General features: G+C 43.9%; 12 protein-coding genes and 2 non-coding genes across 14 annotated transcripts; 9 read left to right on the top strand and 5 right to left on the bottom strand.

Moving 5' to 3' along the window:
* Window positions 1-12: 12 nt before the first annotated feature.
* Window positions 13-1,239, bottom strand: FTR1 (LALA0S09e06524g1_1; the record flags this gene model as incomplete). Its single annotated transcript, XM_022770881.1, has 1 exon — window positions 13-1,239. One exon carries the CDS (start codon window positions 1,237-1,239, stop codon window positions 13-15), a length of 1,227 nt encoding a protein of 408 aa, XP_022630177.1.
* A 911-nt stretch (window positions 1,240-2,150) lies between these two features.
* LALA0_S09e06502r lies at window positions 2,151-2,221 on the bottom strand. The gene has a single exon. It is a non-coding gene; the product is annotated as a tRNA-Gly (tRNA).
* A 153-nt stretch (window positions 2,222-2,374) lies between these two features.
* Window positions 2,375-2,977, bottom strand: FAR7 (LALA0S09e06480g1_1; the record flags this gene model as incomplete). The annotated part of the gene is made up of 1 exon (XM_022770880.1): window positions 2,375-2,977. The coding sequence occupies one exon, from the start codon at window positions 2,975-2,977 to the stop codon at window positions 2,375-2,377; it is 603 nt and encodes a 200-aa protein (XP_022630176.1).
* A 317-nt stretch (window positions 2,978-3,294) lies between these two features.
* Window positions 3,295-5,301, top strand: REC8 (LALA0S09e06458g1_1; the record flags this gene model as incomplete). Its single annotated transcript, XM_022770879.1, has 1 exon — window positions 3,295-5,301. The coding sequence occupies one exon, from the start codon at window positions 3,295-3,297 to the stop codon at window positions 5,299-5,301; it is 2,007 nt and encodes a 668-aa protein (XP_022630175.1).
* A 400-nt stretch (window positions 5,302-5,701) lies between these two features.
* YFH7 (LALA0S09e06436g1_1) lies at window positions 5,702-6,751 on the bottom strand (the record flags this gene model as incomplete). The annotated part of the gene is made up of 1 exon (XM_022770878.1): window positions 5,702-6,751. One exon carries the CDS (start codon window positions 6,749-6,751, stop codon window positions 5,702-5,704), a length of 1,050 nt encoding a protein of 349 aa, XP_022630174.1.
* Window positions 6,752-7,950: 1,199 nt separating this feature from the next.
* AIM45 (LALA0S09e06414g1_1) lies at window positions 7,951-8,991 on the top strand (the record flags this gene model as incomplete). Its single annotated transcript, XM_022770876.1, has 1 exon — window positions 7,951-8,991. The coding sequence occupies one exon, from the start codon at window positions 7,951-7,953 to the stop codon at window positions 8,989-8,991; it is 1,041 nt and encodes a 346-aa protein (XP_022630173.1).
* A 781-nt stretch (window positions 8,992-9,772) lies between these two features.
* Window positions 9,773-11,977, top strand: LALA0_S09e06392g (LALA0S09e06392g1_1; the record flags this gene model as incomplete). The annotated part of the gene is made up of 1 exon (XM_022770875.1): window positions 9,773-11,977. One exon carries the CDS (start codon window positions 9,773-9,775, stop codon window positions 11,975-11,977), a length of 2,205 nt encoding a protein of 734 aa, XP_022630172.1.
* A 188-nt stretch (window positions 11,978-12,165) lies between these two features.
* LALA0_S09e06370r lies at window positions 12,166-12,247 on the top strand. Its single transcript has one exon. It is a non-coding gene; the product is annotated as a tRNA-Ser (tRNA).
* Window positions 12,248-12,894: 647 nt separating this feature from the next.
* RPT2 (LALA0S09e06348g1_1) lies at window positions 12,895-14,304 on the top strand (the record flags this gene model as incomplete). The annotated part of the gene is made up of 2 exons (XM_022770874.1): window positions 12,895-12,897; window positions 13,000-14,304. The coding sequence occupies 2 exons, from the start codon at window positions 12,895-12,897 to the stop codon at window positions 14,302-14,304; spliced, it is 1,308 nt and encodes a 435-aa protein (XP_022630171.1).
* A 518-nt stretch (window positions 14,305-14,822) lies between these two features.
* Window positions 14,823-15,710, top strand: PTC1 (LALA0S09e06326g1_1; the record flags this gene model as incomplete). The annotated part of the gene is made up of 1 exon (XM_022770873.1): window positions 14,823-15,710. The coding sequence occupies one exon, from the start codon at window positions 14,823-14,825 to the stop codon at window positions 15,708-15,710; it is 888 nt and encodes a 295-aa protein (XP_022630170.1).
* Window positions 15,711-15,813: 103 nt separating this feature from the next.
* On the bottom strand, window positions 15,814-16,716 carry MED2 (LALA0S09e06304g1_1; the record flags this gene model as incomplete). The annotated part of the gene is made up of 1 exon (XM_022770872.1): window positions 15,814-16,716. The coding sequence occupies one exon, from the start codon at window positions 16,714-16,716 to the stop codon at window positions 15,814-15,816; it is 903 nt and encodes a 300-aa protein (XP_022630169.1).
* Window positions 16,717-17,155: 439 nt separating this feature from the next.
* On the top strand, window positions 17,156-17,632 carry ATP16 (LALA0S09e06282g1_1; the record flags this gene model as incomplete). The annotated part of the gene is made up of 1 exon (XM_022770871.1): window positions 17,156-17,632. One exon carries the CDS (start codon window positions 17,156-17,158, stop codon window positions 17,630-17,632), a length of 477 nt encoding a protein of 158 aa, XP_022630168.1.
* A 516-nt stretch (window positions 17,633-18,148) lies between these two features.
* MCD1 (LALA0S09e06260g1_1) lies at window positions 18,149-19,921 on the top strand (the record flags this gene model as incomplete). The annotated part of the gene is made up of 1 exon (XM_022770870.1): window positions 18,149-19,921. One exon carries the CDS (start codon window positions 18,149-18,151, stop codon window positions 19,919-19,921), a length of 1,773 nt encoding a protein of 590 aa, XP_022630167.1.
* Window positions 19,922-20,213: 292 nt separating this feature from the next.
* On the top strand, window positions 20,214-27,668 carry UTP20 (LALA0S09e06238g1_1; the record flags this gene model as incomplete). The annotated part of the gene is made up of 1 exon (XM_022770869.1): window positions 20,214-27,668. One exon carries the CDS (start codon window positions 20,214-20,216, stop codon window positions 27,666-27,668), a length of 7,455 nt encoding a protein of 2,484 aa, XP_022630166.1.
* Window positions 27,669-27,711: the final 43 nt, after the last annotated feature.

Below are 27,711 nucleotides of genomic sequence, written 5' to 3'. Positions count from 1 at the left end.
CTATCAGTAAAATTATTTGGACTGGACAGTTACCATGTTTCCTTCCTTTTTGGCCGTAGTAGAAGCATTTGAGTCAGAATTATCAGATCCCTCGGCCTTGACTACTTGTCCATTGCTTTGTTGAGCAAGCTCACCTTGCTCGTTGAACTCTAGCTTTTCGAGTCTTTGGAAAAGATCCTGACGCTCGCGTTCGGTCATTTCGTTCTTCTTCTTGTTTTTAATCCAGTAAGTTGGCATCAACATGCGAAGCTTGAGGTTCTTGCAGAATGGCAAATGACCTCTTTTCTCTTCGAACATCATCAAGCCGACAACAATGATCAAACATAGCCAGTAGATATTGTAGCACAACATCGAAGATAGGTAACCGGTGTTTTGCCATCCCAAAAGGGCGTTGAAAACATCCCAACCGTTGTCCAACTCTGGATTGCAGCAGTTGACGTGGTACACGGCCTTTCTGATGTTGTAAGAACCGTTACCGTCACCACCTTCAGAAGCGTCACCACCAGAGGCTTTGTTAAATCTGTAGTTTTCAAAGTACCAGGCGCCTCTGGAGAACAAACCAGCACTGATCAGGTACAAAATACAGGTAGAGGCGACCAGGAAGACTTGCATGGAGGAGGTGGAAGTACCGTAGTATAGAATGAATCCAACCAAAGAGCCAGCAATCAGACCAACCACCACAGGTAGTGGATACGCAGACGCCCGGGAGCCCTGGGTCGTGATACCGGCACCGGCCACGAAGACAACGGCTTCCAAACCTTCTCTCAACACGGTGATGAAGGGCAGCAAGAACATGGCGTAGTGTCTTGTGAGATGGCCAATCTTGAAACGATCTCTCTTACGTTCTGGCACCTCTAGCAGCGCACGCGCAATTTTGACTCTCCATTTGGCCTGCAACTTGTTGATCCGCAGCATTGCAATACCCATGATCGATATCATCACTGTTGCGATCATACAGAATATACCTTCCCACAGATCTTCCGCACTACCAAAAATATCATTCTGCAGACTGTAGTATGCACCGATAAAACCACCACCGATGGCCAAACACAGAAACAAGCCGAGTGCCACACCCAACCACACCTGTCTACGCAATCTCTTGTAGACCTTGATGTCCTGGGCTCCCACGGATTGCTTCAAAAACGACAAAAGCACGGAGACAATCACCACTGCTTCCAGACATTCTCTGAACACCACGAAAAACACGGAAACGTTGAAAATCTTACTACTGCTGGTCATCTTTCCTGGAGTATCTTGTGTGTGTGTGCGCGATGAGCTGGTAGTGTACTTGCAATATACTCGAGAGAGTGATGAGGTAAGCTTACAGCGTTATCTCTATTTCCACGCTTACGTAATACGTTCTTGAAGCTCTGTCCAATAACTAGCTTATGACAACGGCTTCTTGAAAACTCACACCCAACTGCACTCTTCCAGCTTTCTGACTTAATGTTCTCATATATGCTCATTGGCATCGCCATTATATATTATGGCCATAAGCATGGATTAGTACCCACACGATAGATAATTTAGTGAGATCCACCCATTTAGTGCACTCAAGCTGATGCCAGGTTCTGTCTGGGTGTACAAGTCTCAGAGATGTGCACCCAGCTTTAAGAAAAAAACGCGCTGCCTCTCGCCAGGTCGCTCTGCTTTTCTCTATGTCCGATGCAATCAATCCAGGGTGCAGTTTTTTACAAACTTTAGGCTTCTGTCATTCGCTAGACAAGAAAGCGAACTGTACAGAGCGTTGTGAAAAAAACCCAAAAAAGAAAAAAGTTTTCCGAAAACAATAGTTACCGATGCCTGGAAGTAGCGGACAGGGTGCAGAAAGGGTGTGGACGGGGTGCAGGAGGTTGTTCAGAGGATCCACCAGTATGGGAGTGGGTCAATCAACTGTCCACTGTGCTAAGAGTGCAGAAGTGCAAAGGGCGTTAAAAAAAATGTCATGAGAGAGTGCAGCCAAGACTGAATCTCTTTTTATTCTCGATAGGCACGCCTATACCTCGAATAAGAAGTAGCAGCGGCGTTGTAATGTAGTAGTGTTCAGTAAAGTCTTGAGTTACATACAGCTAATCTCTCTACTCGAAGAGCTTCTCGAAGAGATTAACCTTCCCTATGTCTTTGAATGACTAAAAAAATTAGATAAAAATTGCGCAAGCCCGGAATCGAACCGGGGGCCCAACGATGGCAACGTTGGATTTTACCACTAAACCACTTGCGCTAGCGTATATAGTCGGAGAAAGAGAGTACAGACTCTGACCAGATTGTAAGGTCGCGTGCCTTGCCAAAGTTTGGCTGTGCTTTTAAACGCCATAGTTAAAGGTATAAGTCAATGCAGCTGCTATCAAGATCAAGTATATATCGTTTCATGAAGCTAGGTTGATTCTACTCCCTCGGTCAGTCGCAAAAGCAAACGGAAAATCTCTGAAACATCCAGTAGTTCCTGCACGTCAGAAACGTTGTTCATGTAATGTTGGAACTCTTCGTCTTCCAAAACGCATATTCGGTCTTTGTACAGCTGGCGACACTTGAGTATCAGCTCGTGGTGATACGAGAGCACGTCCCGTCTCAATAGACTCACCACGTCTCTCAAACAGCCCTCGTGCACTTTCAGCAGCAGCAGCATCTCGTTGTTATTGCTTTGCTTTTCTCCCAACATCTGCTTCAAGATGCGGTTCTGTTCTCGCAGACATTCCATTTCTCCAGACCCATTGTGCTGCGTCATCGCTGGTATGTCGTCTACTTGTATGTTTCGTTGCTTCAAAAAATTGGAAATGACCGCCCAATTCATATCCGGTGGCTCAGTCTTGGACGACGTGCGGTTCACCTCGTTGACTAGCACATCAATCCCCCGTAGTAGCTCCGCCCGCTTTTTCTTGTTCTCTGTCATCTGGTGCGATACCTTCTCGACCAAACTGTATAAATAGTCCAAATTTTCCGTTTGTGGGCTCATAAAGACCATCTGTTGGTCTCCCATCTTAGCTGAGTCAAGGTATAGCACGAAAAGAGAGTGATCAGCAGTCTATAAAACGTAATTGTTCTGTTCCAAGTTGGTTTCGCACAGTTTCTGATCAAGCTCATCCTTTGATTCAAGTTCGTCTATAACGCTGGCAAGCTTCAATTTGATTATATAATCATAGTTTCAAGAATCACAAAAGTCCGGGTAACAAAAGTCGCGTAAACTACAAGAAAAAAACAATACCTGGGCGGCTAAGTATTTAAAACGGCTTTTCGTAACGTTTAAGCACCGTGAACACCGCGTAAAACTCAGCCCTTCTTTGATTGCAACACAAAATGAGCACACCAGACCAGCGTGGATTACGCATACAGCGCGTAAACGGTCTTCCTGAAGCATACTCCGGTGTAAGTACGGTGTGGTTACTGTCTACATTGGGAGGATCGCGTAACATCAACACAGTTGGCATCAAAAAAAAGGACATTTTGTCAGTTTCCATTCCCATGACCTGTGAGTCTCTTCTACAGCATAAAAGTGACTACACGCTGAAATCGGCATCCAGTTTGTTATATGGAGTTACCGTTTGTTACAGCAAAAAAACTGACTATGTGTTGGCAGATGTTAACAGCGTTAAAACACAATTGCATCGACAATTGTTTGAATCGACCCGAAAATCAGCGGGACTAGTCACAAGCGTCAATCAGCACACAATTTTTGACGGTGTGCATGAATATCGGGATTTGCGAGAGTTTCAAGAAATGCAATCAGCGGCAGCCCATGGAAGACGCTACAACAATGCGATTTTGATGGACGATCCAGCTTTCGATATAAACCATCTTAATGACATCTCATTTCTTTATGGGGACAAACGTTCAAAAGGCTCGTCTGCAAGCCTTATTCATCAGCGCGACATGTTAGACGAACTGAAAAATGGTTACAGTTACGAAACAGGGCCCAACGTCGGCTCTATAGAGGCACGCTATACTAACAACCGAGACTACTTGAGAAACCCAGAGTTTTCATCACTCGACGCGGATTTACGTTTGGATTTTGATGACGTGCTCAGCGAGAACGAAATGGGATCTACGAAAGCTCGAAGTGTTAATAGTTTTGATCAATCTGATCAGGATGACTTTGATCTTCTTTTCGATAGAGAAAAAGTGGGAAATGCCAATTTTGAAGAATTGCCAGATCTTGATCTTCTTGCTTCAGATCAAGACAATGATGAAAATCCAGACAACAGAATACTCTCTCAGAAATGGCAAGAACGCAACGTGCATACCAACAAGAGACGAAAAGTTGTTCGTGGTGTCCCAGATATGATTCATCTGAAAATTGACGAATCCACAGGTCTGGGTAACGGAGTTCTTCGAGAGAATAGCGACAGATACTGTGCGATTATGGATTCCAAAATGAGAGTCGTCAAAGTTCAGCCAGATGAGGCGTCTAATCCTGCCCGGTGGAAAGGTACACTACTCGAGGCTGAAGGGCCAGCTTTTCTTCGTCTTTGCTACGCACGACTACTGTTTGCGGCTGATGCCGATCCCGATGCTTCTTCTTTTGAGCACGGTTCGTTGAGTGTGGACGAAATCGAGCGCGGTCGACAAAAAATGCGGTCACTACCTCCCTCCAGATCTAACAGCAGTGTTGCAAGTGCAGAGAGAGGAAGAAGAATGGGACCAGAAATACTTCAAAGAAGTGGTAGTGACGAAAACATGGAATCTTTTGATCTTCCGGACCTACAGGAGATTGATGAGTACGTTGAGCCAATCAATCGCGAAGATGTCTTTGACGGAGTGAGGGAAGACTTCATGCGGATTGATCTACAACTCCCGCCTTCTAGCTTCGGAAGATCTTCAAGCAGAACAGAATCGGGCTCTAGAGATCAGATCGAGGAGTTACGACGCATGCACAGTGAAAGGCGGGCACATCGAAATATCACACTGCAGGGTGTAGAAGATATTGATGAAAGCTCTGAGCAGCATGAACCAGTTGACACTGGTCTTAGGGGATCTACCCAGAACCAGGTCCTTGACAACCAAAGTCGCAGATTCTTCGACTATATTTTGGAGCGTGCGTCTTTTGCTGGTAAAACAACCAAGTCTCATCCTCCTTTCACCAAGAAACTTCTATTCGAGGATATAATACCCAGCAATTTTAGGACTGAAGGGTATATCAGCGATGAGGCCAACAACAGTGCACCATCAGTGACAAGAAAAGTGGCGGCTAACGCCTTTCTCTCGCTTCTTCAGCTGGCTTCAAAGTCTTGTGTTGACATTGATCATTTTGATCCTAGAACACAATTCAGCGGCCTCAGCGGCACAGATATTCTTGTTTGTATTTAGATGCCCAGTGACTGAGCTTTTTGTGACAAGCGAGGGTGGTGAAAAAGACTTGCTATGCACCTTGTGTCCTGGTGTGGCTGAGAATATTCTAACCACATCTTCCTGTGATGTCCATGATAGATGCAGCTGGTGAGGCCTCAGGGCGAAAAAGATATTGCTGGTCAATTTGTATTTACCCTAGGTCATTTCTGCAACAAACCTTCCGCGTCGTTGAACTATATGTACAAAGCAGACTTGGAAGAAAACCACTTTATTCCAGGGTATCTGATGAGTAGGTATACAACACAATTTGCCAAAAGAATGAAGCAAAAGAGAAACATCTTTAGGTGACTAGATTCCCAAGTTGTCATTATGCGATATCCATAGATTCGATAGTGCAATCGATGGGCGATTGCAAGATTTAAGCGGTAGACAAAACGTCAATACCCTCAGCATCCAGGCTTTGCTCCTTGATCTTTATGGCATTGATGAGGTCGTTCACTCTGAAACGATCGACTCCGGCTGCAAGATTTGGGGCAAGCCCACTAGCAACATGTCTTTTTGCGACCCTTTCTTCTAATTGTTCAATGCCGAGGTCAAGTCTCCATACCAAAACGGCATCCGTTTCCTTGAAAACAGGATACACACCTTTCCAGTTTTCTTCATTCAAGAGTAAATAAAGACCTTCCAACACTATGATCCGTGTAAATGCTGTGAGGCAATGTTGGTCTGTTGAAGGATCTTTCAAAGCATGATCGAACCCAGGAACATATATTGATGGAATCTGCTCGCTAAAGGAGCCCGATATTTTGTCAAAGAGTCCACTTCCTGCGTTCAGATCCTCAGAAAAACGAGGTTTGATTGTGCAGCTTTTGGCGAGTATTTTACTCAGCTGTAGGTAATTGTTACTGTCGAAAGTTGGCGGCGAGCCTCTGCGCACATGTGCCTCAGCCGGATTCCGGAACTGGTCAAGGTGATCTCTGGAAAGGTGAAATCCATCCATGGGCACAATTTGCGCTATATTTATATTACCTTTTTCGACTGGCACAAGTGTCTTCTTCGAAGATATTCTTATACTATTTGGAAGTCCGCCTCGTCCTACCACCACACTTGAATGCTCTTTGTCGTCGTCTATGAATCGGTGTGGGATATAATCCAGGTTTTCAACATTTTTCATGCATTCGCTTTCGACTTTTCTGCGTTCTTGTGAGTTAAGAAGAGGTATATCTTCGCAAAGTCGTTCTACTTCTTTGGACGTTTCTGTTGAACCTTGTAAACGAGGTTGATACGACTGCTGATTTCTCAGATGTTGTTGAAATCTGTTATTGATCTCATTACAGACGCATTCGCTTATGGTTGTCTTTCCAGAACCTGGGGGCCCTACGATAATCACCGCTATGCGATAATTTGTGTCCACTTTTTCCGCTAAAAATCTTAGGACCTTATCAGCTAAAGCCTTGGTGTCGAGCATACTAAACTTCGGGCTTCTTGGTTGTCGTGAAAGCCTGATTGATTGTTGGCGTCAGTGCAACAGATTACCAGTTAGCGCATCGATCTGTATAAAAACGATCTCGAGGTCACGTGCCTGAAGATATTCAAACTAGTGTTGTGTGGGCCATCTCGTCCTGTCTTGTCTTTACGTTTTTCAGGGTGTTTAGATGCTTACTAAAGGTTGGTTTAAGGAAAGACGCACCAGTGATACGGGATTAATGCAATAATTGTATGATGGATGAGATAGTACCGTTTTTTTTCATGTTTTTTCCAGGAGAAATAGGGTGTGGGTTTGAGAACTCAAACGCAGCTTTGAAAGGCTTCAAAAATCGTCCTATTGGGTCGCTGAGACATGAGATGCTTGTGTCGCAGTACAAACTTCTCGGCGTCTCATCCCATGTTGAAAAAGAATTTCTGAGAAGTAAATATGCGCAAACTTACTGATCAGAATAAAATGGGTTGTCAGAATACTTTTAGCTATCTTGAACTATCACACATGTCCTACGAGAGTGGTAGTCAGTCAGCGATTCCTTCAGCCTCAATTCTGCATAATTGAGCTGGTCACTTTTACCTCGGCTGTCGTTTCCACTACGATAACCGTTTAGTCACGTACTGATCTTCGGGACCCACAAACAGATCCAAGTGTAAGAAAGCTTGAAAACGAGAGCGCCTACTACTTGTCAATCAATCCATTTGAAAGACTAGTGTGTACCCCATCCTCACAAAAAAACTTTTCTGAAAGCAGCCTTTACTGAATGTCAGCAGAACCGTTTTATACAGAAACCTGCCAACAAAACACCCTGTCTTATGATTCGTGAGCGCAGTTATGCACACATGAATCAGACAGATGGATAATTTTGAATTTTGATGATTTCAACGGCCTTTTTAGAAAAGCTACAAAGTTCGGGGAAATTTGAGCACTAAAAAAATCTAGCAAAATTCTAAACTATCCTAGCAGATCAAATATGTTGTTTTAAAATTCTGTCTTGACTGCTTTTGTAACGACAACGGGTTTTCGTTATTTACACCTATTTTTTGAAGCTTAAGAGGTCATATGATGTGACCTTCAATTATGCATTAAATTCAATATATACTGTAATTACCAGAAGAGCAGGCCTCGAAATTTCAGTTCAACATCCATAGCGAACTTTTTCTACCCTCCAAAGCCGGCATTTTGCGATGTATGCAGCTTTCTGTAGATCTTCAGTAAGTTTCCAAGCAAAACTATTGGGGAAATCGAACTTGAGGTTTGCCTCGACTCTGGTGTTTGTAGAATCGACCAAAGATGGAAAGATAGCCCAATCTTCGTTGAGCGCCCTATCAGCTGCATCACAGTTGGGCAATCCTGTTGCTGCTCTGTTAGCTGGATCTGCGTCCGGCAAGGCTGCTGAAGAGCTTCAAAAAAATCCGGGATCGGCTTCATTGCAACAGATCTTTGTTGCAGAAGAACACGCCTATGATCATTATTTCGCGGAAAAAGTGACTCCACTAACACTAGAATTACTAAAAGATCCCGAATACACCCATTTCGTGGTGGCTGGATCTGCTGTCGGGAAAAGCATTCTTCCTCGTTTGGGAGCTCTTCTGGACTATCAGCCAATCTGTGACATCACCAAGATCGTGGACGCAACCACTTTTGTCAGACCCATCTACGCCGGCAATGCTCTGGCCACCGTTAAGTGCTCTCAAGACAAAAAACTCATAAGCGTCAGAGCTTCTTCGTTCCCCGTTACTGCGGGTGAAGCATCCACCGCCTCGATTTCGAAAGCTCCACCAGTTTCACAAGTTTCTGAACTAGCCGTTAAATGGGAAGGCGAAAATTTAGTGAAAAGTGCCAGACCAGATTTGGGTTCTGCTTCCAAGGTCGTTTCCGGCGGACGTGGTTTGAAAAACAAAGAGACCTTTGACAGCCTTGTCACACCACTAGCGGACTCACTTGGCGCTGCCATCGGTGCCACCAGAGCTGCTGTAGACTCTGGTTTCTGCGACAATTCGTTGCAAATAGGTCAAACCGGTAAAGTTGTGGCTCCTGATTTGTACATTGGACTAGGTATTTCTGGAGCTATTCAGCACTTGGCCGGCATGAAGGATTCCAAAGTCATTGTTGCAATCAACAACGACCAAGATGCACCTATATTTCAGGTAGCCGACTACGGTCTCATTGGTGATCTCAATGAAATTGTTCCCGAGCTTACCGCGAAACTAAGCCAAATCAAATAATGTTGTGTAAAAAATCTGGAAAACAATAATCAAGCCCGATGAATATTCTTAGAGCTCTCACCAAAACAAACAGCGCTGGCATTCTTTTGTTGTCTGGATCGATGCAAGAAAAACGACGCCTGTCTTGACTATCTCTTAATATTAATTGATAGAGACGTCTATAAATCATCAGTCAAAATATACGCCCAAGGCATACAAAACACACGAAACTGAGTACCTATGGTATGAGACTCGCTAAGACATTCATTTCAGCAAATGCAAATATACCATTCAGGAGTTTCTCTTTCAGCACTTTTTCAGTTCACCGCATTTTTTTACTACGAACTCTAGTTCAAATTTGAGAAAAACTCAAGAAACATTTCATCAAGTAAACTACACCACCCTAAAGTGAATTTGACAAGCACAATTAGCACTCATTTATCTGGCAGACAGTGCTCAATTTTTGCCCCGAAATTGTGGAGTAATTATATATCAAGACTATTGTTTCTTAAGAACTGAACCCTACGTGGAAGATGCGATGATAGACGGGTGAAGATAACCGAGTTAACATCTTGAAATAAACACCTTCGGCAACTCAACCTGTCTAATAACTAATATAGTCAAGCTCACCGCGCTAGAAATGCCAAGACCTAAACAGTCCGTCGCTGGCACGTGTAAATGATTGCTTCTATGCTAGCTGAAAAGCGGAACATAAAATGCTAAGAATGCGTCAAGTCCAAAGTTTGTATATCTATATCCCTTAGGTTGACCGGGACTATATATAATTCAGATTTGAGACTGCATGAGAGAAGTCAACAAGCCTCTGCTTTCTAACCATGCTATGTCACGGGCCCGCACTTACGACTCATCACTTTCAGATGGTGCTTTGGGATCTCAATCCAGTCCAGGACCAGGGCCTGAGCTGGGTGCTCCAGAAGTGCAAAGTCCCCGGCCTTCGCGATCAAGTATAGAGATCTTGAGCCCTTTAAAAGAAAGCTCAAGAACAACGGTGCAGATGGATTTTTCAGCAAGGCAACAACCACTTTCGCTCTGGGATCGTGTGGCATATTACCTGCCCTGCTTTTCATGGCTCCCGTCGTATAATTCGTCACAAATGTTTAGAGACGTGCTGGCCGGTGCCTCATTGGCCTCTTTCCAGATACCATTAGCTATGTCATACTCAACATCCGTGGCACACGTTCCTCCATCTTGTGGTCTCAACGCTCTGGCTATTACTCCGTTCATGTATGCGATCTTTGGATCAGTTCCCCAGATGATTGTGGGTCCCGAGAGCGCTATTTCTTTAGTGGTTGGGCAGGCAATAGAGAAACTCTCCAAACATGACCCAGGCATCGGTGTCATAAACCTGTGTATCATTCTCACTTTCAGCAGCGGTGCGATTCTTTTCTTATCAGGAATAATGAGGTTTGGGTTTTTGGATGGTGTGTTAAGTAGAGCCCTTCTGCGAGGTTTCATCAGCGCTGTGGGACTCGTAATGGTTCTGAACTCTTTGATTACTGAATTAAAACTTAAAAAAGTGTATGAAGAAGCTCCGGGCCATTACCATGCGCCCTACGAGAAAATCAAATTCCTTTTGAGGTACGCACCAGCCAACTATCATTATCCTACAGCCATTTTAAGCGCTGTGGCTTTCGGAATTTTAATGGTTCTGAAGCAGTTGAAGAAAAGGCTTTCGAAAAGGTATAAGAAGGTCATTTTCGTACCTGACATTCTATTAGTGGTGGCAATTGTGACTATATTCTCATACCTCCATGATTTCAAGCGAAGATACGGCATTGAAGTCGTAGGTGATATCAATACCGACAACAGTGGGCGTCTAAGAAATCCGTTGGCGAAGAAGAACTTGTCATATTATAACGATCTATTTCATGCAAGCTTTATGGTCGCGTTACTTGGGTTTTTCGAATCTACCACAGCGGCCAAGTCTTTAGGAACAGCAAATGACCTGGCAGTATCTTCAAATCGCGAACTTGTCGCATTGGGAAGCCTGAATCTAGTTGGGTCTCTTTTCGGTGCACTGCCGGCTTTTGGAGGATATGGGCGTTCCAAGATTAATGCTTATTCGGGTGCTGCGAGCGCTATGTCAGGTGTTTTCATGGGCGCTATAACCTTAGTTACGTCCAAGTTTTTACTTGGTCTAATTCATTACATCCCGATGTGTATCCTTTCCGTTATCACTACAGTGGTTGGGATCTCACTTTTTCAGGAGGCACCTGCTGACATCCGGTTCCATTATACATGCAAAGGCTATAATGAGCTCATTACTTTTGCAATTACCGTTTTGACGACTTTTTTCTACTCAGTAGAAGCTGGTATCACTGTAGGATGTGGGTACTCGGTGATTCGAGCAATAAAACAATCGACTCGTTCTAGAATCCAAATTCTGGCACGAATTTCTGGCACCAATAGATTTGTTAACGCAGATGACTTTGGCGATCCTGCTTACCGGGAAAGTCTCGGACTCAGCCAACTCGAATACGTTGAAGGGTGTCTGATTGTAAAAATACCAGAACCTCTGATATTCACCAACACCGAAGATTTGAAAACAAGGTTAACACGATTGGAACACTATGGGTCCGTAAATACGCATCCTGCAAGTCCACGCGTTCGTGACAAAGAGCAAACCAGGCACATGATTTTAGATCTTAATGGTATGACGCATCTCGACTCTTCTGCTGCTCAAATCTTATATGAGATTGTCACAAGCCTTAGGAAACGGGAGGTTAGGGTATACTTATCACGAGTCCCTATGGCCATTACTATACGTGATAGACTTCATTCAGCAGGCATCGTTGCATTGGTAGAGACTACGTCTTCGACTGAAGGGCCTGTGCCTCCCAATGCATCAAATCCCTCATGGTGTTTTCAAAGCATACAAGATGCCTTACGGTCCGCCGATGACATAGACGAATTTCAAGTGTCAGTAGAATCGAGCGAATGTCCCTCGCTGGATGGAACATTCGTTAATTGTACTGCTATTTATTAATCATATATTCCCATTCCAGCACAATCAAATAAGAACAATAAAGATTGCGGCAACATTGGCCTATTACTCCATTGCGAGAGTCGAAGCACTTGGCTGAGACATTCGGCGCCAATGATTCTTGGCGAACAAGGCTCACATGATTCAGACTTCGTTGTGGTACCCTGATGATCGCTAGTATGACCAGTAATGGCAATTTGGCCGAGTGGTTAAGGCGTAAGATTAGAAATCTTTTGGGCTCTGCCCGCGCAGGTTCGAATCCTGCAGTTGTCGATTTTTTTGGATCATTAGCGCTAGAACGTGAATTCTATATTCTTCAAAAACGATACGGAGTGTACTTGCAGAACGCTTCCTAAGGCTGGAGAGTGGGAATGTCAGCATTTCTTTCCCTGCCCGGGTGTCATGTCCTGCACCTTCCAACTCCGTAAGCGCAATTCTACACTCAGTGGGTCACATTCTACAGCACCGTGAAATGTATCTACTTGCAAGAACATTTGGTTAAACCAAAAACTGATTGAGGGTGTCTCTCCCATGGTAGATTGAGTACCCTAGCGTAAAGTGAACTTTTTGTTCGGCAAATTACAAGGAGATCATTCTAATGAACAACTGCCTGGGAAACTACATAGGGATGTTTCTTTTGATCAAAAAGCCCTCTCATAAGAATTGTTGCTACCCATTGAATCCGTTTAATTCATCTAACGGTGAGGTTCTTCTCTGATTCGATACTCTCTCGATATATATTGTCTTACTCACTGTTATATTCTACAAATCCAATCACTATAATTCGATCGCTTTAGACGAACGGTCGAAATATACAATATTCAAAGCTATAGCCATTTTTGTCATGGTGGCAAATAACTTGACGTTAGTGTAGCAACTCCACTCCAAATCAAGACCATTGGCATAACCATCAAGACGAAATGGTATGTGGCTATAGGAATTACCCAAGGAAATTGAGATGAAAGTACTTCTCTTTCCAAATTTTGCAATTGCTCAATACTAACTCGAATTACGCTGTTATAAAGGGTCAAGGTGCGTCAACTTACGGCAAAGACAAGAAGAAAAAGGACAAGCAGAAGCCTAAGTATGAACCTTCTGTACAATCGAAAATAGGACGCAAGAGAAGAAAGGGCCCAGCCACGGCTGAGAAACTTCCAAGTGTGTATCCGAGCACCCGTTGCCGGTTGAAACTACTACGCATGGAGAGAATCAAAGATCATCTACTTTTGGAAGAAGAGTTTGTCACGAACTCAGAGATTCTGAAGCCTTTTGAGAAGAAACAGGAAGAGGAAAAGAAGCAGCTGGAGGAAATTCGTGGTACACCATTGTCTGTAGGGACTTTGGAAGAAATTATCGATGATGACCACGCCATCGTGACCAGCCCTACTACGCCGGATTTCTACGTGTCAATTCTGTCGTTCGTCGACAAAGAACTGCTAGAACCTGGTTGTTCTGTTCTTTTGCATCACAAGACCATGTCCATCGTTGGTGTTCTTCAAGACGACACCGATCCAATGGTATCCGTAATGAAAATCAACAAATCGCCAACAGAGAATTACAGCGACATTGGAGGATTGGAGTCTCAAATTCAAGAAATCAAAGAAGCCGTCGAGCTTCCTCTAACACATCCGGAGTTGTACGAAGAAATGGGCATCAAGCCTCCCAAGGGTGTCATATTGTATGGTGCCCCGGGAACAGGAAAGACTTTGTTGGCCAAGGCCGTGGCCAATCAGACTTCCGCCACATTTTTAAGAATCGTGGGGTCGGAGTTGATACAAAAATATCTTGGAGATGGTCCTAGACTTTGTCGACAAATTTTCAAAGCCGCAGCTGATAATGCGCCCAGTATTGTTTTTATAGATGAGATTGATGCTATTGGAACAAAACGTTACGAATCCAACAGTGGTGGTGAGAGAGAAATCCAAAGAACAATGCTGGAATTGCTGAATCAGCTGGACGGTTTTGACGACAGAGGTGATGTGAAGGTGATAATGGCTACGAACCGAATCGAAAGTTTAGATCCCGCTTTGATCAGACCGGGCAGAATCGACAGAAAAATCTTATTTGAAAACCCAGATATTGGCACAAAGCGCAAAATTCTAAGCATCCACACATCAAAAATGAATTTGGCTCCAGACGTGGATCTTGAGAACCTTGTGACCTCCAAAGACGATCTTTCGGGTGCTGATATCAAGGCTATGTGTACCGAGGCCGGTCTTCTAGCGCTGCGGGAAAGAAGAATGCAAGTGACCGCTGAGGACTTCAAACAGGCTAAGGAGCGGATATTGAAAAACAAGGTGGAGGAAAACTTGGAAAGTCTGTATTTGTAGTGAGCATTTGTTTAGAGTTCATTCGTCATCGTGTCACAATCCATCATTGAGCGGCCCGTTAGTGTGATTAGTACACAACGGAGTCGGTAGAGCTAGTGGAGCTGGACATCTGTATACATTAAAGGAAGCCTTCGCTTGTCATTGCCAAGATTTATGAGGCAGCATGCCTGATCACCCAAATACATGAACTACTACATACTGCTACCAATGAAATACCTCGTAAATTCGCAATCGTTTTCTGTAATGTCTAACCAAATGTTTTGAATTCGTACAATTCATCCAGTGCTGTGTTGATGTGGTCACAGTTTCATATCTTCACATCCGCTCATTGACGGAGCTTAATTTTATATTTGTATATATTCCTATTTAAATAAACTGAATTTAGATTACTATCCAGTTCATGATGATTCAACAGAATTCCTAGATAAAGGCCATCGCTTGTTTCGTTCTCAGTACCAAAAGGTCTAGCAGAGGTATCAAACCCTGTGTTTGCCCATTCATCAAAATCATTCTCTAAAATGTCAAAGACAGATGGTCCCCAACATGATTCCAGTACAAAGGAAACCGGGGAAGATAAACAGGAACGTCCCTACCACCTTTCATATTCCGTTGGAGTGGCCGAAAATCAAAATTCAAAGTTCCGTAAGACTATGGAAGACGTTCACACATACGTGGAAAACTTTGGGTCGAGACTAGACTGGGGTTATTTTGGAGTTTTCGATGGACATGCAGGTTCACAGGCATCAAAATGGTGTGGAGCACATTTGCATTCGGTGTTAGAGAAGGACATTATGGATGACGAGAGTAGAGATGTAAGAGAGGTTCTCAACGATGCATTTTCTTACGCTGATGAGCGTATAAATACGGATCTTGGTGGTAACAGTGGATGCACAGCAGCTGTGGGTGTACTACGTTGGGAAGTACCTGAAAATAACCCAAACGAGAAAATAGAATTGGACGAGCATAAGCGAATGCTCTACACGGCCAATGTTGGGGACACTCGAATCGTTTTGTGTCGTAATGGCCACAGTGTAAGATTGACTTACGATCATAAGGCTTCAGACATACTGGAGATGCAGAGGGTTGAAGCGGCAGGAGGCCTCGTCATGAGAAGTCGTGTAAATGGAATGTTGGCAGTTACACGGTCTCTAGGTGACAAGTTTTTCGATAGTTTAGTTGTCGGCAACCCGTTTACAACCAGCGTAGAAATAACAACCACGGATCAGTTTCTCATTATAGCGTGTGATGGACTATGGGACGTATTAGAGGATCAGGAGGCCTGTGACGCTATCAAGGGTATAGATGATGCTAACGAGGCTGCTAAGATTTTAGTAAGGACGGCGTTGAAACAGGGTACAACTGATAATGTCACAGTTATGGTAGTGATGTTCGAAAACAATTCTTAGTTACAGTATGTGTATTAAAGTAGAGCGAATGATTTGACTTATTTTTCTTTCTTTATTGGATTTCGATGTTTTCTAGTGAGACGCACGATGCAGAGGTACAGACTCATATGTTAAACTCGCTCATATCCAACCCATTCTGAGCATCTGAATTATTCCAATCTAATCCCAGATCATTGAAATCGTTTAACGTCAGATAGCTGTCTGTGTTATTGGCACTAGGGTCATTTCCGAGCATTTGATTAGAACCATCGTTACCCCTAGGCGGAGCAGAGTCGTTCAAACCACTCTCGTTATTCAAATTCTTATCATTATTATTAGCAGCCATTGGAACCTCATCAAAGCCTAAACCCAGATCATTTTGCTCAATACCGCCAAACATGGAAAGGTCCAGGTCGTTCAAATCATTGAGGCCTGTGGAGTAGCCATCATGACCCCCACTCGTGTTATGGCTGCTACCGCCCGTGCCATTTGTGTTGTCATTAGCGTCATTCTGTCCCGCACTAGCGGTCGTGATCTCTTTGAGATTGCGGTTTGGACCGCTGAGGTTAGATTTCGAAAGCTCGTTGAGAAATGTTGTGGGAGTGGATTCCGGATAATCATTTTGACCGAAAGGCGTCGATTCTGATGCTTTTTGCGCCTCTATCAGTCTTTTTTGGTCCTCTTGTTCCCGCTTCAGCTTCTCTTGCTCGATTTGCTGAACTCTTTGCTCTTCAAGCAGTTTCTCTCTGCGCGCTGCGGCTTCTGCTGCAAACTTATCCACACAGTTCTTGGCCGTTGTGAGCGTCAGGTCCAAATCGTCCAGAATCGAGTGAAATGTATGCACCTTTTCTCCCAACAACTTATGCTGCGACTGTGTGAACCCTGCAGCTATATCTGAGCTTAGCTGAATGCTCTTCATCTGCTGTTGCACCAGCATCTCTGCTGCAGTTTTCATAATATCGTCAAAACATTTCGTGAGCTTGTTCTGATGGCGTTGCTCACTTGGAAGAGCTGTAGAGTCTGACATGTTCACAGTTCCACCGTTAATTCCAGAGTTCTGAATTCGAAGATCGCTGGACTTAGATTTCGCTAGGTGTATGTGCAGCTACTGCTCTTGGTGATGGACCTTTCCGCTATTCGGTGGGTGAACAGCTAGATTCAGAAAAGTACTCGGCTTATTACGAGTACATCCAAATCCGAGCACTCACGTGATATATCATGTGCTAGTCACATGCTTTTATCAGGACCAATCAGTTGGCAAACAACTGTTTAGTACAAAGTGATTTCAGAAATTAATTAGAAAATTTTCGGGATTTTAGGACGAAACTGGCCGTGCAAGCCCCTCCGAAGTGTCTCACAACAATTGTTAACCCTAGTTGTTTGAAGTTGTTGACGAAAGGCCGGTGGATCACGTACACAAATTTCGACACTTCAGTTCACAGCCAGATCACATAGCATTTCACAGCATGTTCCGTCTAAGTAGCGCAAAATGTGTTGCCAGATCGGTCAACCTTATGTCTAAGCGTACCTACGCTGAAGCGGCAAGCGACTTTTTGAAGCTGCAATTTGCCCTGCCCCATGAAACTCTATTTGCAGGCTCCAAGGTCACCCAAGTCAACCTACCAGCCCAATCCGGTCAAGTTGGTATTTTGGCGAATCACGTGCCCACTGTTGAACAGTTATCTCCTGGTGTTGTAGAGGTATTTGAGGGCGGTTCTTCCAAGAAATATTTCGTTTCTGGCGGCTTCGCCACTGTGCAACCAGGCTCCACTCTGTCGGTGAACTCTGTCGAGGCTTTCCCATTGGACTCCTTCTCGTCCGAACATGTCAGATCTCTAATCGCTGAGGCCAACAAAAACGTTTCGTCGTCTGACGAGAAAGTTTCTGCTGAAGCTGCGATCCAGCTCGAAGTCTTGGAGGTATTGCAGGCCGCGCTTAGATAAAGAATAACAATTCACACCAATTGTTGTTTTCTCTTTGTGAAGATCACGTCCCGTAAGTATACACACACGTCAATCGGTCTCGAAGCTCAAGCCCGATACAGCCAATTCATATTCTAGCTCTTATGAAATACAATACACGAGCGTTTACTATTCCGTAACGAACTCTCAGTCTCTCCCTCCCTCTCTATATCTCGTACAAACGCACTGATCACGTGACTTTATGAAGCCAAGAGAGTCACATGACCGACGCGTAATAAATCAACTCAATTTCTTTTAGGACTACAAGAAAAACGCGAAAACATCAAATTGTACCGGTTAGTTTCTTTGCTAAATCCTGTGTGCTGATCTTCCTATCCATCGCTCTTTACCCACACCATTGAACTGGGGGACTAGCATTATTGAGAGTTGGTTGAGAACACCAACTTAAGCCTATCGCTAATTTTTCGCTACTAAAGACATTTTCAAGCTTATAACAATAACAACAACAGCGTCAGCTTTCTCTAGCTCAATCTCGCAATGGTCACCGAGAACACTCCGAAAGCCCCCACCTTCATCAACCTGACCACCAACAATGGCTCCCTGGCTCAAATTTGGCTAGCGTCCAACATGTCGCACTCATTGTCCAAGAGCGTCTCTCAGCACACAAATATCATTGAGTCCGTCGAGGAAATTGCTCGTGTCGCTGGCTGTTCACTTGATAGTGAAAACGTCGAGCCCATCACATTGCGGGCCTCAGGTGAACTGTTGCACGGTATAGTCCGCGTATATTCGAAAAAAACCTCGCTACTTCTAACCGATATCAAGGATACTTTAACCAGGATGACAACACTATTCAAATCTGCTCCTTCAAATATGACACTTCAAATAGAACGAACTACACTGCTCCATCCTAGTCAATATCTCCTGCAAGACGCAGTTACAGAACGAGAAGTTCTACAGATTCCAGGTTTAGAATTCTTAAATGAGCAAGCCATTCCAAGAGGATTTATGGAATATGAGAGATCGATGCACAGACATGTCCAGGGAGCAGCTCCTTGGGATTCTTCAATTGAGGTCGGAAGAAATGCGCCACATGTTGATGAGCTGGGCCATAACCAATCATCAGTCCTGGATCTAGATTTTGATATTGACGATACAGACACGAGGGCAGTTGGAGAGGGCACCAATACTACCATCAATAAGTCCAACCAGACGGCAGGTAGTGCAAATATTCAGGAAGACGATTTTCCCGTCGATGACCACCTCGACTGGGATTTAGGAATTCAAGATCAATCTGTGGCTAACGCCAGCGAATCCGGCGCTGACAGATCCCTGGAATTGGGCAGAAGAGCTGTAGGTGAACAGCTCGAACAGGAACATACCGAATTTGATTTTGATTTGGGTCTGGAAAAGGATGTTGACGACGCAGCAATGGAAGCGGAAGCTGAAGGCGAAGAGGAACTAGGGCCCGCAAGGTCCTCCGTTCTAACACCTCTTGAATCCCAGCCCCTCAATCAGGATTTGTCGCAATTAAAACAACTGAAAGTTGACCGCGATACAGAACTAAGAGACGAAATTGTCAAAACTTCGCATGCGGCCTTGAATTCTCAAATTCAGGACCATGCGGATAGCTCACACGAACAAGTAAGACCACTCAAAAGGCTGTGGGTTCAAATTGGAGAAAAGACTGACTACATGCCTGGAGCAATATTGGAAAATCTTCTTTCCTACCATAATATCAAGAAGCAGCGGGCTTCCCAGAGGGCGCCTGAGTTGCTTGAGGAAGATCCTCAATTCGACCAATCTCTCGGGTTGGGGACTGAATTGTTGTCCAGTCCTGATGCTGAACGCCCACTACATGAAGAAAACGAAGATGATTTGGCAACTCTATGGGAAGGCGATCAGAACCTGGAAAACGCGGAACCAGAAGCGGAGGATGAGATGGTAAACGGAACCAGGAGCTCCATAGACGTGGAGCAAGACTCGAGCTTTCAGACAACATCTCAAGAGGGAGAAAGGCCCTCTACTAATGTCCGTCTCACGACCGGAGAATATGTATCCCGAGACCTAGATCAAATGGCTGAGAAGCTAAAAACTAGTTTCCTTGATACCGATGCCATGACGTTTTCGAGCTGTCTAGCTTTGACTCAAGAAGGAGATTTACCGACGAAGAAGGATGCCAGCAAAGCCTTTTTTGAGCTTCTTTCGCTCGCCAACATGGGCTGTGTGGAGCTAGACCAACAGACTAACTTTGGACAGATCGATATAGCCAGTCGGTCGTCACTATATAGCAAGTTTGCTATAGCATAACTACAGACTCTTATAGACTACACGGATTCAAGGACTGGAGTTCTCAATTGTATTCATTCAGTACTCATTGCTCTACGTAACTAAACCTTTGCCCGAGCGGTTAATATATCTCTTCGAACGATTCTAATCACATGACTATAATTATAAAAATTTTCCGCTGAGCTATACAGGCGATGCGATGAGCTCTACTATATAGTTTATCGTCCCAGACCAAAACGTTAGCCAACTCATCGACTTCACAACTACTAGCGCTTTATACAAAGGAACTGTCAATCGAAGCTTTACAGTGAAGATGGTGAAACCTCCAAAAGTGGCGACGAAGTCGTCCAAACGTTATAGATACTCCTCTTTCAAAGATAAAATCGATAATCTCCGGATCGAGCCAGCGAGGGATTTGAGCAAGAGAGTACATGACCATGTGGAGACTTCACATTTTTTGGCTTCCTTCGAGCATTGGGAAGATATCAATTTGAGCGCAGGTTTTACGTCCTTCACGGATGATGTAAGGCCCCTGGTTCAGACCCTTCCTCAACTTTTGTTTCACGAAGATCAGGTATTTGACCATTTGCATGACAAGATTTCTCTGCACGATGAACACTCCCTTCAGCCGCTATTGGATCTTTTGTCGCAGTTTTGTCACGATCTGGGGCCAGACTTTATGAAGTTTTACGAGAAAGCGATGCGCATGCTGACGAATCTACTTGATGCAGCGATACAATTTGAATCCTCAAATGTGTTCGAATGGGTCTTCAATTGTGTCGCCTACATTTACAAGTACCTCTCTCGAATTTTAGCCCAAGACCTTCTTCCTACTTTCAACCTTCTTTTCCCTATTTTATCGCACAGAAAAGAATACCTCTCGCGGTTTTCGGCTGAAGTACTTTCCTTTTTAGTCAGGAAGACGAAACAGAAAAGCTTAGAGCACTTTGTTAACAATACATTCGAGCAACTTCGAGGAGCTGAGGACGAAAGCATCTATGACGGTCTTCGAGTGCTTTACACGGAGGCCCTCATTTCAAAAGGTGAGTCTTTGCACTCAAAGTTCGAGCTGATGATGGGTGTTCTTATACGAGCAGCACTTCAAAGTACAGGGAATCCAAGCTGTATTTCGCTCATGGCTGATGTCATCTTAAATATTGTGAGGCACGCATCCATCGAGAACGCGTCACAGGTTTATGATATAACCCTAGCGGCTATTGATGCGTACTTGGATGATTCTTCAGTGAATGTCAATTGCACTGTTAGGCTGCTGACGTCGCTATCCTTCGCTGAAAGCGGCAAAAAGACCTCCTCTTGGTCAAACTTAATCGCTAGCGTCAACAAAGTTGTTGGGCATCCCAATGCTGACACCATAGCCCCTGAGGATCTGGCACTTCTGTTCTGTTTCATATTAAGAAACGCAGCACTTCCTGACCTTGCACAGTGTCATAGGTTGTTCTTCTCTATTTATCTTGAAAAGTTCACCGACGACTTCCTGGGGTTTTTCAGATTGGCCTTGAAATACGACAAGGACCGAGTTCTTTCATTTGGAGGTGCTAAGTCATTGCAAAGGTTTATTAACATGTCTTGGCGCACCCAGTCTAAAAAAATCGCACTTTTCTTCGTGGAACTAGGAAAGGAGCAGTCTTTACTCAAGATTCTAAATCCATCGATTCCAAAGGAGTGCGCTCAGAGTTTACTTTCCGAAATTACACAATCGGAAATGACAAAAAGCGACTCTCTTTATGATTTGTTCTGGAAGTTGCAACTACTAAAATTTGATGATAGCTACAACTTATCAGCATTGGAACCAATTGTATCAATGCTGCTAGAAAAACATCATCTGGACGATTTTGAGAAAGATGTCATTGGGATGGTCTTACAATCATTGACGGTTCAAAACAACGACCAACTGATAGGCATATTGAAGTCAGCTTTCCTTAATGTCGAAAAAGTGCGGAATAGTAGGCTATGCCTTGAAGGTATACGTCGCATTGTTGACCTAATTATATCTTCAGATGATAAGGTTCTCTATCAGGGAGATCAGCAAGTACTGATCATACTTGCAAACAACTTAAGTCTCCCCGAGGACAAAATAAGATACGAGACTATTAAACTCATCATCAAAGTTATGGAACTACAGGGCCAAGAGATTCCCCAAATATTCAGTGACTGTAGATTGATTGAGGAGATACCTCGCAATCTTCAAACGGCGCGAGATGTGACCATGCGACTCAAGGCAGCGGGCGACGATTTTGCGCGAAGTCCTCCGGATGTGCTGCTATGCCACTTTTTCCTTCATTATCTTTTTGGCAGTCTAACAGTGAGATTTTCACCGGCATGGGAAGGCGTTTACCAGATCTTACCAAACGTATTTGAAAAAGATCAGCAACTTACATGGAGACTGTTTTTGGAATTCATGGATGCATTAGATAGCAATTTCAGGCTCGAATATTATACACCGCATAGCGAGCTAGACGTACCCAAAGAAATCGGATGGTCGGTAAGTGTTACAAGATTAAACGATGCATTACTTGGTTGTAAAGAGATCTTTGAGTCATATTCTCTCGTTGACCTCTCACTTGTAAATCTTTCCAAAGAAGCAAGAAGTGACTTAACTTACCCAGGTCTTATCCGTAACCAAGCGTTAAGAGGGCTTCTTCTGGTCCCCCAGTTGGCCGAACGCCATTCCAGAGATATCGTTCCGTATTTCTTAAAAACAGATCACGCAAGCAGCGAACTCACTGAGGAGATCATCGAAAGAGAGTCAAGCGCACCAAACACATGGTCGGAAGATGACCGCAAACTTCTTTTGCAACTGATGGGAAAATTTAAAAACATCAAGGCTATTTTCAGATCCGAGGATGTTTATTCAAGATTCATGGATCTGCTCGGCAGTAGAACTACAGAAATTCAAAAGATGGCTCTAGACGGCCTTTTGGCGTACAAAGAGAAAGCCGTCACCAAATATAGGGATAACTTGAAAAATCTGCTTGATGACAATGCCTTCAAAGATGAGTGCCTGAACCTTTTGTCGAACAACGAAAAGCCCATAGTTGACGCAGATGACGGAACATCTGTGATGCCTATTGTTTTACGTATACTCTTCGGCAGAGCCCAAACGCCGGTGACTAGTGGTCTCAAGAAAAGTAGAAAGACAGCGGTTATTACCCTCCTACCAAGTTTGGCTGAGAGATATGTTGTCGACTTTTTGAAGCTTGCAAGTCAAGGCCTAAATTATCAAACCTTTTTTCAGGACGGTCTCAGTTTAGACCCCGCCGAAATCAGCAGCTTGTCACTTAGAAGAATGACCGGTTTTGTAACGCTTGGCCAGGCGGCAGTGAGTGCTTTGGGTTCACGCTATCCGAATGCAACAACTGTGCTCATCAATCCAGTGCTTTACGCAATCTATGCTTCCAACGTAGTATCAAGCGGCAAGACCGAGAAAGACTACATGTTAAAGCAGGCTACCAATGTCAGACAGCTATCTATGAAATTAATCCTCAACGTATTTTCGTCCGTTGGAGATTATGTTGATTGGACCGAACAGGTCCCGAAATTTCACAAACTGATTGTTGAGCCCAGGCTTCCAAACTTCGCCGATGAGAATCTTCAGAAGCCGTCTGCTCTGCTGACACTGATATCCCTATGGGCAACAAATACACGGTTCTACAAATTTTTGTACTATCAGCAGTGCTCCATCGCGGGTGCACTAATGGAGCTTCTCTCGAGATGCAACGCGAAAGAATCAGTACTGACCATGGTTTTGAGTTTTTCTAATCAACTGATAAAGAATCCAACAGAAGAGAGCGAGTACGTCGATCTTGTATCGCTCGTAGCTTCTTCCTGTCTAAGAACACTTCCTAAAATTCTAAACGTGAGTAACAGCCAAGAGACCGTCACAATATCTCTGGACCTGCTTTTGAACCTCATAGACGCTGGCTATGTCCACGATAACGAGACAAAGAAATATCTCATAAACTCCCTAGCTTGTATTCTTGATGAAGGACTGAAAGGAATTCGTAAATCAGATGCCGTTAAAGTCATGCAGTCTATTTCATTTTTGTTGGAAGACTACACATGCGAATGGAATGAGATTGAAAGTCTATACAAATCATGTTCAAAGCTTTACCGAACGTCTCCTGATAAAGAATTGCGGATGTCGGTTAATGCTGTGTTTCAGGCTATGGCGCGCATTTTTGAAGGACTGCAGCGGGTTGCTAATTTGCTGAGTGACCTTAACGCTTATTCTATCAAGCGAATGGAAACATACGATTTCGAAACTGTTTTGCCCACATTCAAAAAGCTGGATGGCGGCGATTGTATGTTACTCAATGAAACAGAGTGGATCCCAGTACTGAACACTTGTCTGTACTACATCAGAAATGAAGAAGAACTTGCCCTTAGAACGAATGCGTCCCATACGTTGAAGCGTTTTATGGACTTCGTCAATGCCAAACCCTCTATTGATGATGCACGGGCGGCTGTCGAGCTAGTTACGGCTGATTTGTTGCCAGAAATAAAAATTGGGTTACGTCACAAAAATGCCGACGTTCAAGCAGAGTTTGTTTCGATTACGGCCTATATCATCGGACATTCTAAGTACTACGGGGAGCTAGATGATATGAAGGTGCTGCTGTATGAAGGCGATGATGAAGCCAACTTCTTCACAAACGTTGTTCACATTCAATTGCACCGTCGTCAGCGGGCGATAAAAAGATTAGGTGAGAGTGCTTCTAACCTGGCAGCGGATAGCATTGCACATTTTTTAATACCCATGATCGAACGATACGTCTACTGTACGGACGAAAAGTATCGGAATATTTGCAACGAAGCGATCTCGGCCATCGGCCTTCTTTCTCATTTTGTTACTTGGAGTCAATATAAGGCCCTCATGAGAAGGTTCATCAGTTCTTTCGAATCCAAGCCGCAGTTTCTGAAAGAAATTGTATCTCTGGTGGTACACTGTTCTAAGGCGTTGAGTCTTTCTATGGATGCCGTGAGAAATCCGGAGGGAAGAACCGTGACGATCAAAAAGCTTCCCATAACCCTATCAGACCCCGAAACCTTCGTAAAGGAAGAGATTTTTCCTAAGCTCATGAAGATTCTCAACACACGGGACGAAGAGACAATTGTGGCGAGAATCCCGCTTTGTGAGGCCCTCGTGAACTTTACTTTAGGTTTAGACGTTGATGAACGCTCTAGACTTTTACCAGGGGTGTTGAGCAGCGTATGTCAAGTATTGAGAAGTCGTTCAGAAGAGCTGCGAGAGGCGGTGCGTAAGAACCTTGCAAGTGTGTCTGTGATTCTTGGACATGAGTACCTCACTTTCATTCTTAAGGAGCTGAAGAGTGCACTCAGAAGAGGGTCTCAAATACACATTTTGAGTTATACAATACACTCTATCTTGTCCGCTCTTTCAGCCAAACTAAACCCCAAAGATTTGGATTCAACAGCAAAATTGATTGTTGACGTTATTATGGAGGACACCTTCGGCACTGCTGGTCAAGAGAAAGATGCCGAGGGCTATACTTCAAAATTGAAAGAGATTAAATTCAACAAAAGCTACGACACTGCGGAGATCATTTCGTCTAACATTTCATTGGCGTCATTTGTCCATCTGCTTCATCCAATAAAAGCTCTGCTCACAGAAAATCTGGGTCTGAAAAACCAACGCAAACTCAATGAACTGATGAGAAGATATTCACTCGGCCTTAATCACAACGTTGCTAGCGCTTCTACGGATGCTTTGGTTCTATGTTATGAGATATTCACGCAATCAACTGCAGAAGTTCAGGATGCGGCTAGCGGCAGGAGACGTCAAAAGCATAGCACTTTCTTCCTTGTTAACCTAAACGCCAGAAATGACAAAGTACAGACGGAATTGAAATCCAATAACTCCATTTTGAGAAAATTTGCGCTAGATCTCCTGAAGACAATTCTAATGAGAAATGTGAGTCTCTTGGAGGCGGCCTATCTTGAAAATTTCACCCCTCTTTTGCAGGAGGCTCTCGAGGCTGACGAGGAGGAAGTTCTGATAAGCACTTTGCGCGTCTTGATAATTTTGGTGAAGTTAAAATTCACAGAGAAACATGAAGGTATTTTCAAAAACTGTGCAAGAAAAGTTTTGACAGTGATACGCGACTCACCATCCACTTCTAGTGAACTTTGCCAGGTAAGTCTCAAGTTTCTCTCCTCTTTGATTAGGCATAAGGATATTGAGCTCAAAGACACGGCTTTGAGTTATATTCTGGGAAGAATCAAGCCAGATCTAAATGAGCCTAACAAACAAGGACTGGCCTTCAATTTCATTAAATCATTGGTCCTCAAGCATATCGTCCTTCCTGAACTTTATGATGTCGTTGATGCAATTGCGGAGATAATGGTAACGAACCACTCGAAAGAAATTAGAGACGTCTCCCGAAGCGTTTACTATCAGTTCTTGATGGAATATGACCAAAGCAGAGGGAGGTTAGAAAAGCAATTCAAGTTTTTGGTTTCAAATCTCGAATATCCATCCCAAGAAGGCCGCCAATCAGTGATGGAGCTCATCAATTTGATTGTCAGCAAATCAGGAATGGAGCTATTGCTGCGTATATCTTCGTCATTCTTCTTATCGCTGTCTAATGTCGCTGCCAATGATACATCCCCACGTTGCCGTGAAATGGGCACGGCCTTACTGAAAAATCTTCTGGCGAGGCTTGGGCAATCCAATGTGAGTCCCTTGGAGAAATACATAATGGCATGGTTAAAGCACGATGATTCGATTTTCGTAGAACTTGGTCTGAAAATTTACAAGATTCATATGGACGCCTTAGCTTTCAGCGATGATAATCGCTTAGATTCCTTCGCCATTTCGAAGGCTAAACGCATTGTGTCTGGAAGCACTGTTGGATCTACTGTCGAGTGGAACTTGATTTACACAGCGCTGAACGTTTTGAACACTTATGTGGAAATCGAACAAGACAAGGTCATAATTGAAGATAGTGACATGTGGTCGAGCACGGTAGACTCTCTGTTATATCCTCATCCGTGGGTCAGGTTGATCAGCAGCAAAATGGTTAAAAAATATATCCAAAAGAAAGAGGATAGCGGCAGTTCTCTTCCAGCATATGAATTTCAGAAGATTGCGTACCGATTATTCCACCAACTTGGAGCCCCTTCCGTATCAGAGTCCCTGGCGTCTACTGCCGTGTCGATTCTGGTCGTCGTTCTGCGCAAATGGATCGCTGAGAAGACTGCATTTATAACCAAGGAAAATGAGGATGTCAAGTATGACACAGCTGTCCAATTCGCATTAGCAAGAATAGGTTCCGTGCTCAGAGATGAAGAGAATCTCCGTGAAACCTTTGTATCCAAGAAAGCCTCTATACAACTATTTGGTTTGATTGTGGGAATGATGGATGAAACTGAATTAAAATCCGTGGCAGCGGTGATCATACTGCCTCTGTTCATGTACTTGGAGGACGATAGAAGAATTGTCGATGAGCAAGCTCAAGAGCTCCAAACATTGTCACAAGAGTGTCTAGAATTACTGCAAAACAGGCTTTCAGTTTCTGATTTCAGTTTTGCGTACTCTAATGTCAAGCAAGAAATCACCCGTCGTAGGAATGAGAGGAGGGCTAAACGAGCGGCATTAGCTGTCACGGCCCCGGAAGCTGCAGCAAGAAGAAAGTTGAGAAAACATGCTAGATCAAAAGAAAAAAGAAGGCATGAAAAGGATGACAGCGGCTTTTATCGTGCCAAGAACAAAAAAAGCAGAATATGAAAAAGAGTTTGTTCGTGAACCAAGTAAAATTTTCAAGTAATTT

This window comes from Lachancea lanzarotensis, scaffold LALA0S09 (genome assembly GCF_000938715.1).
Source record: "Lachancea lanzarotensis genome assembly LALA0, scaffold LALA0S09, whole genome shotgun sequence".
NCBI lineage: Eukaryota > Fungi > Ascomycota > Saccharomycetes > Saccharomycetales > Saccharomycetaceae > Lachancea > Lachancea lanzarotensis.
This window is presented reverse-complemented; position numbering and strand designations above follow the sequence as displayed.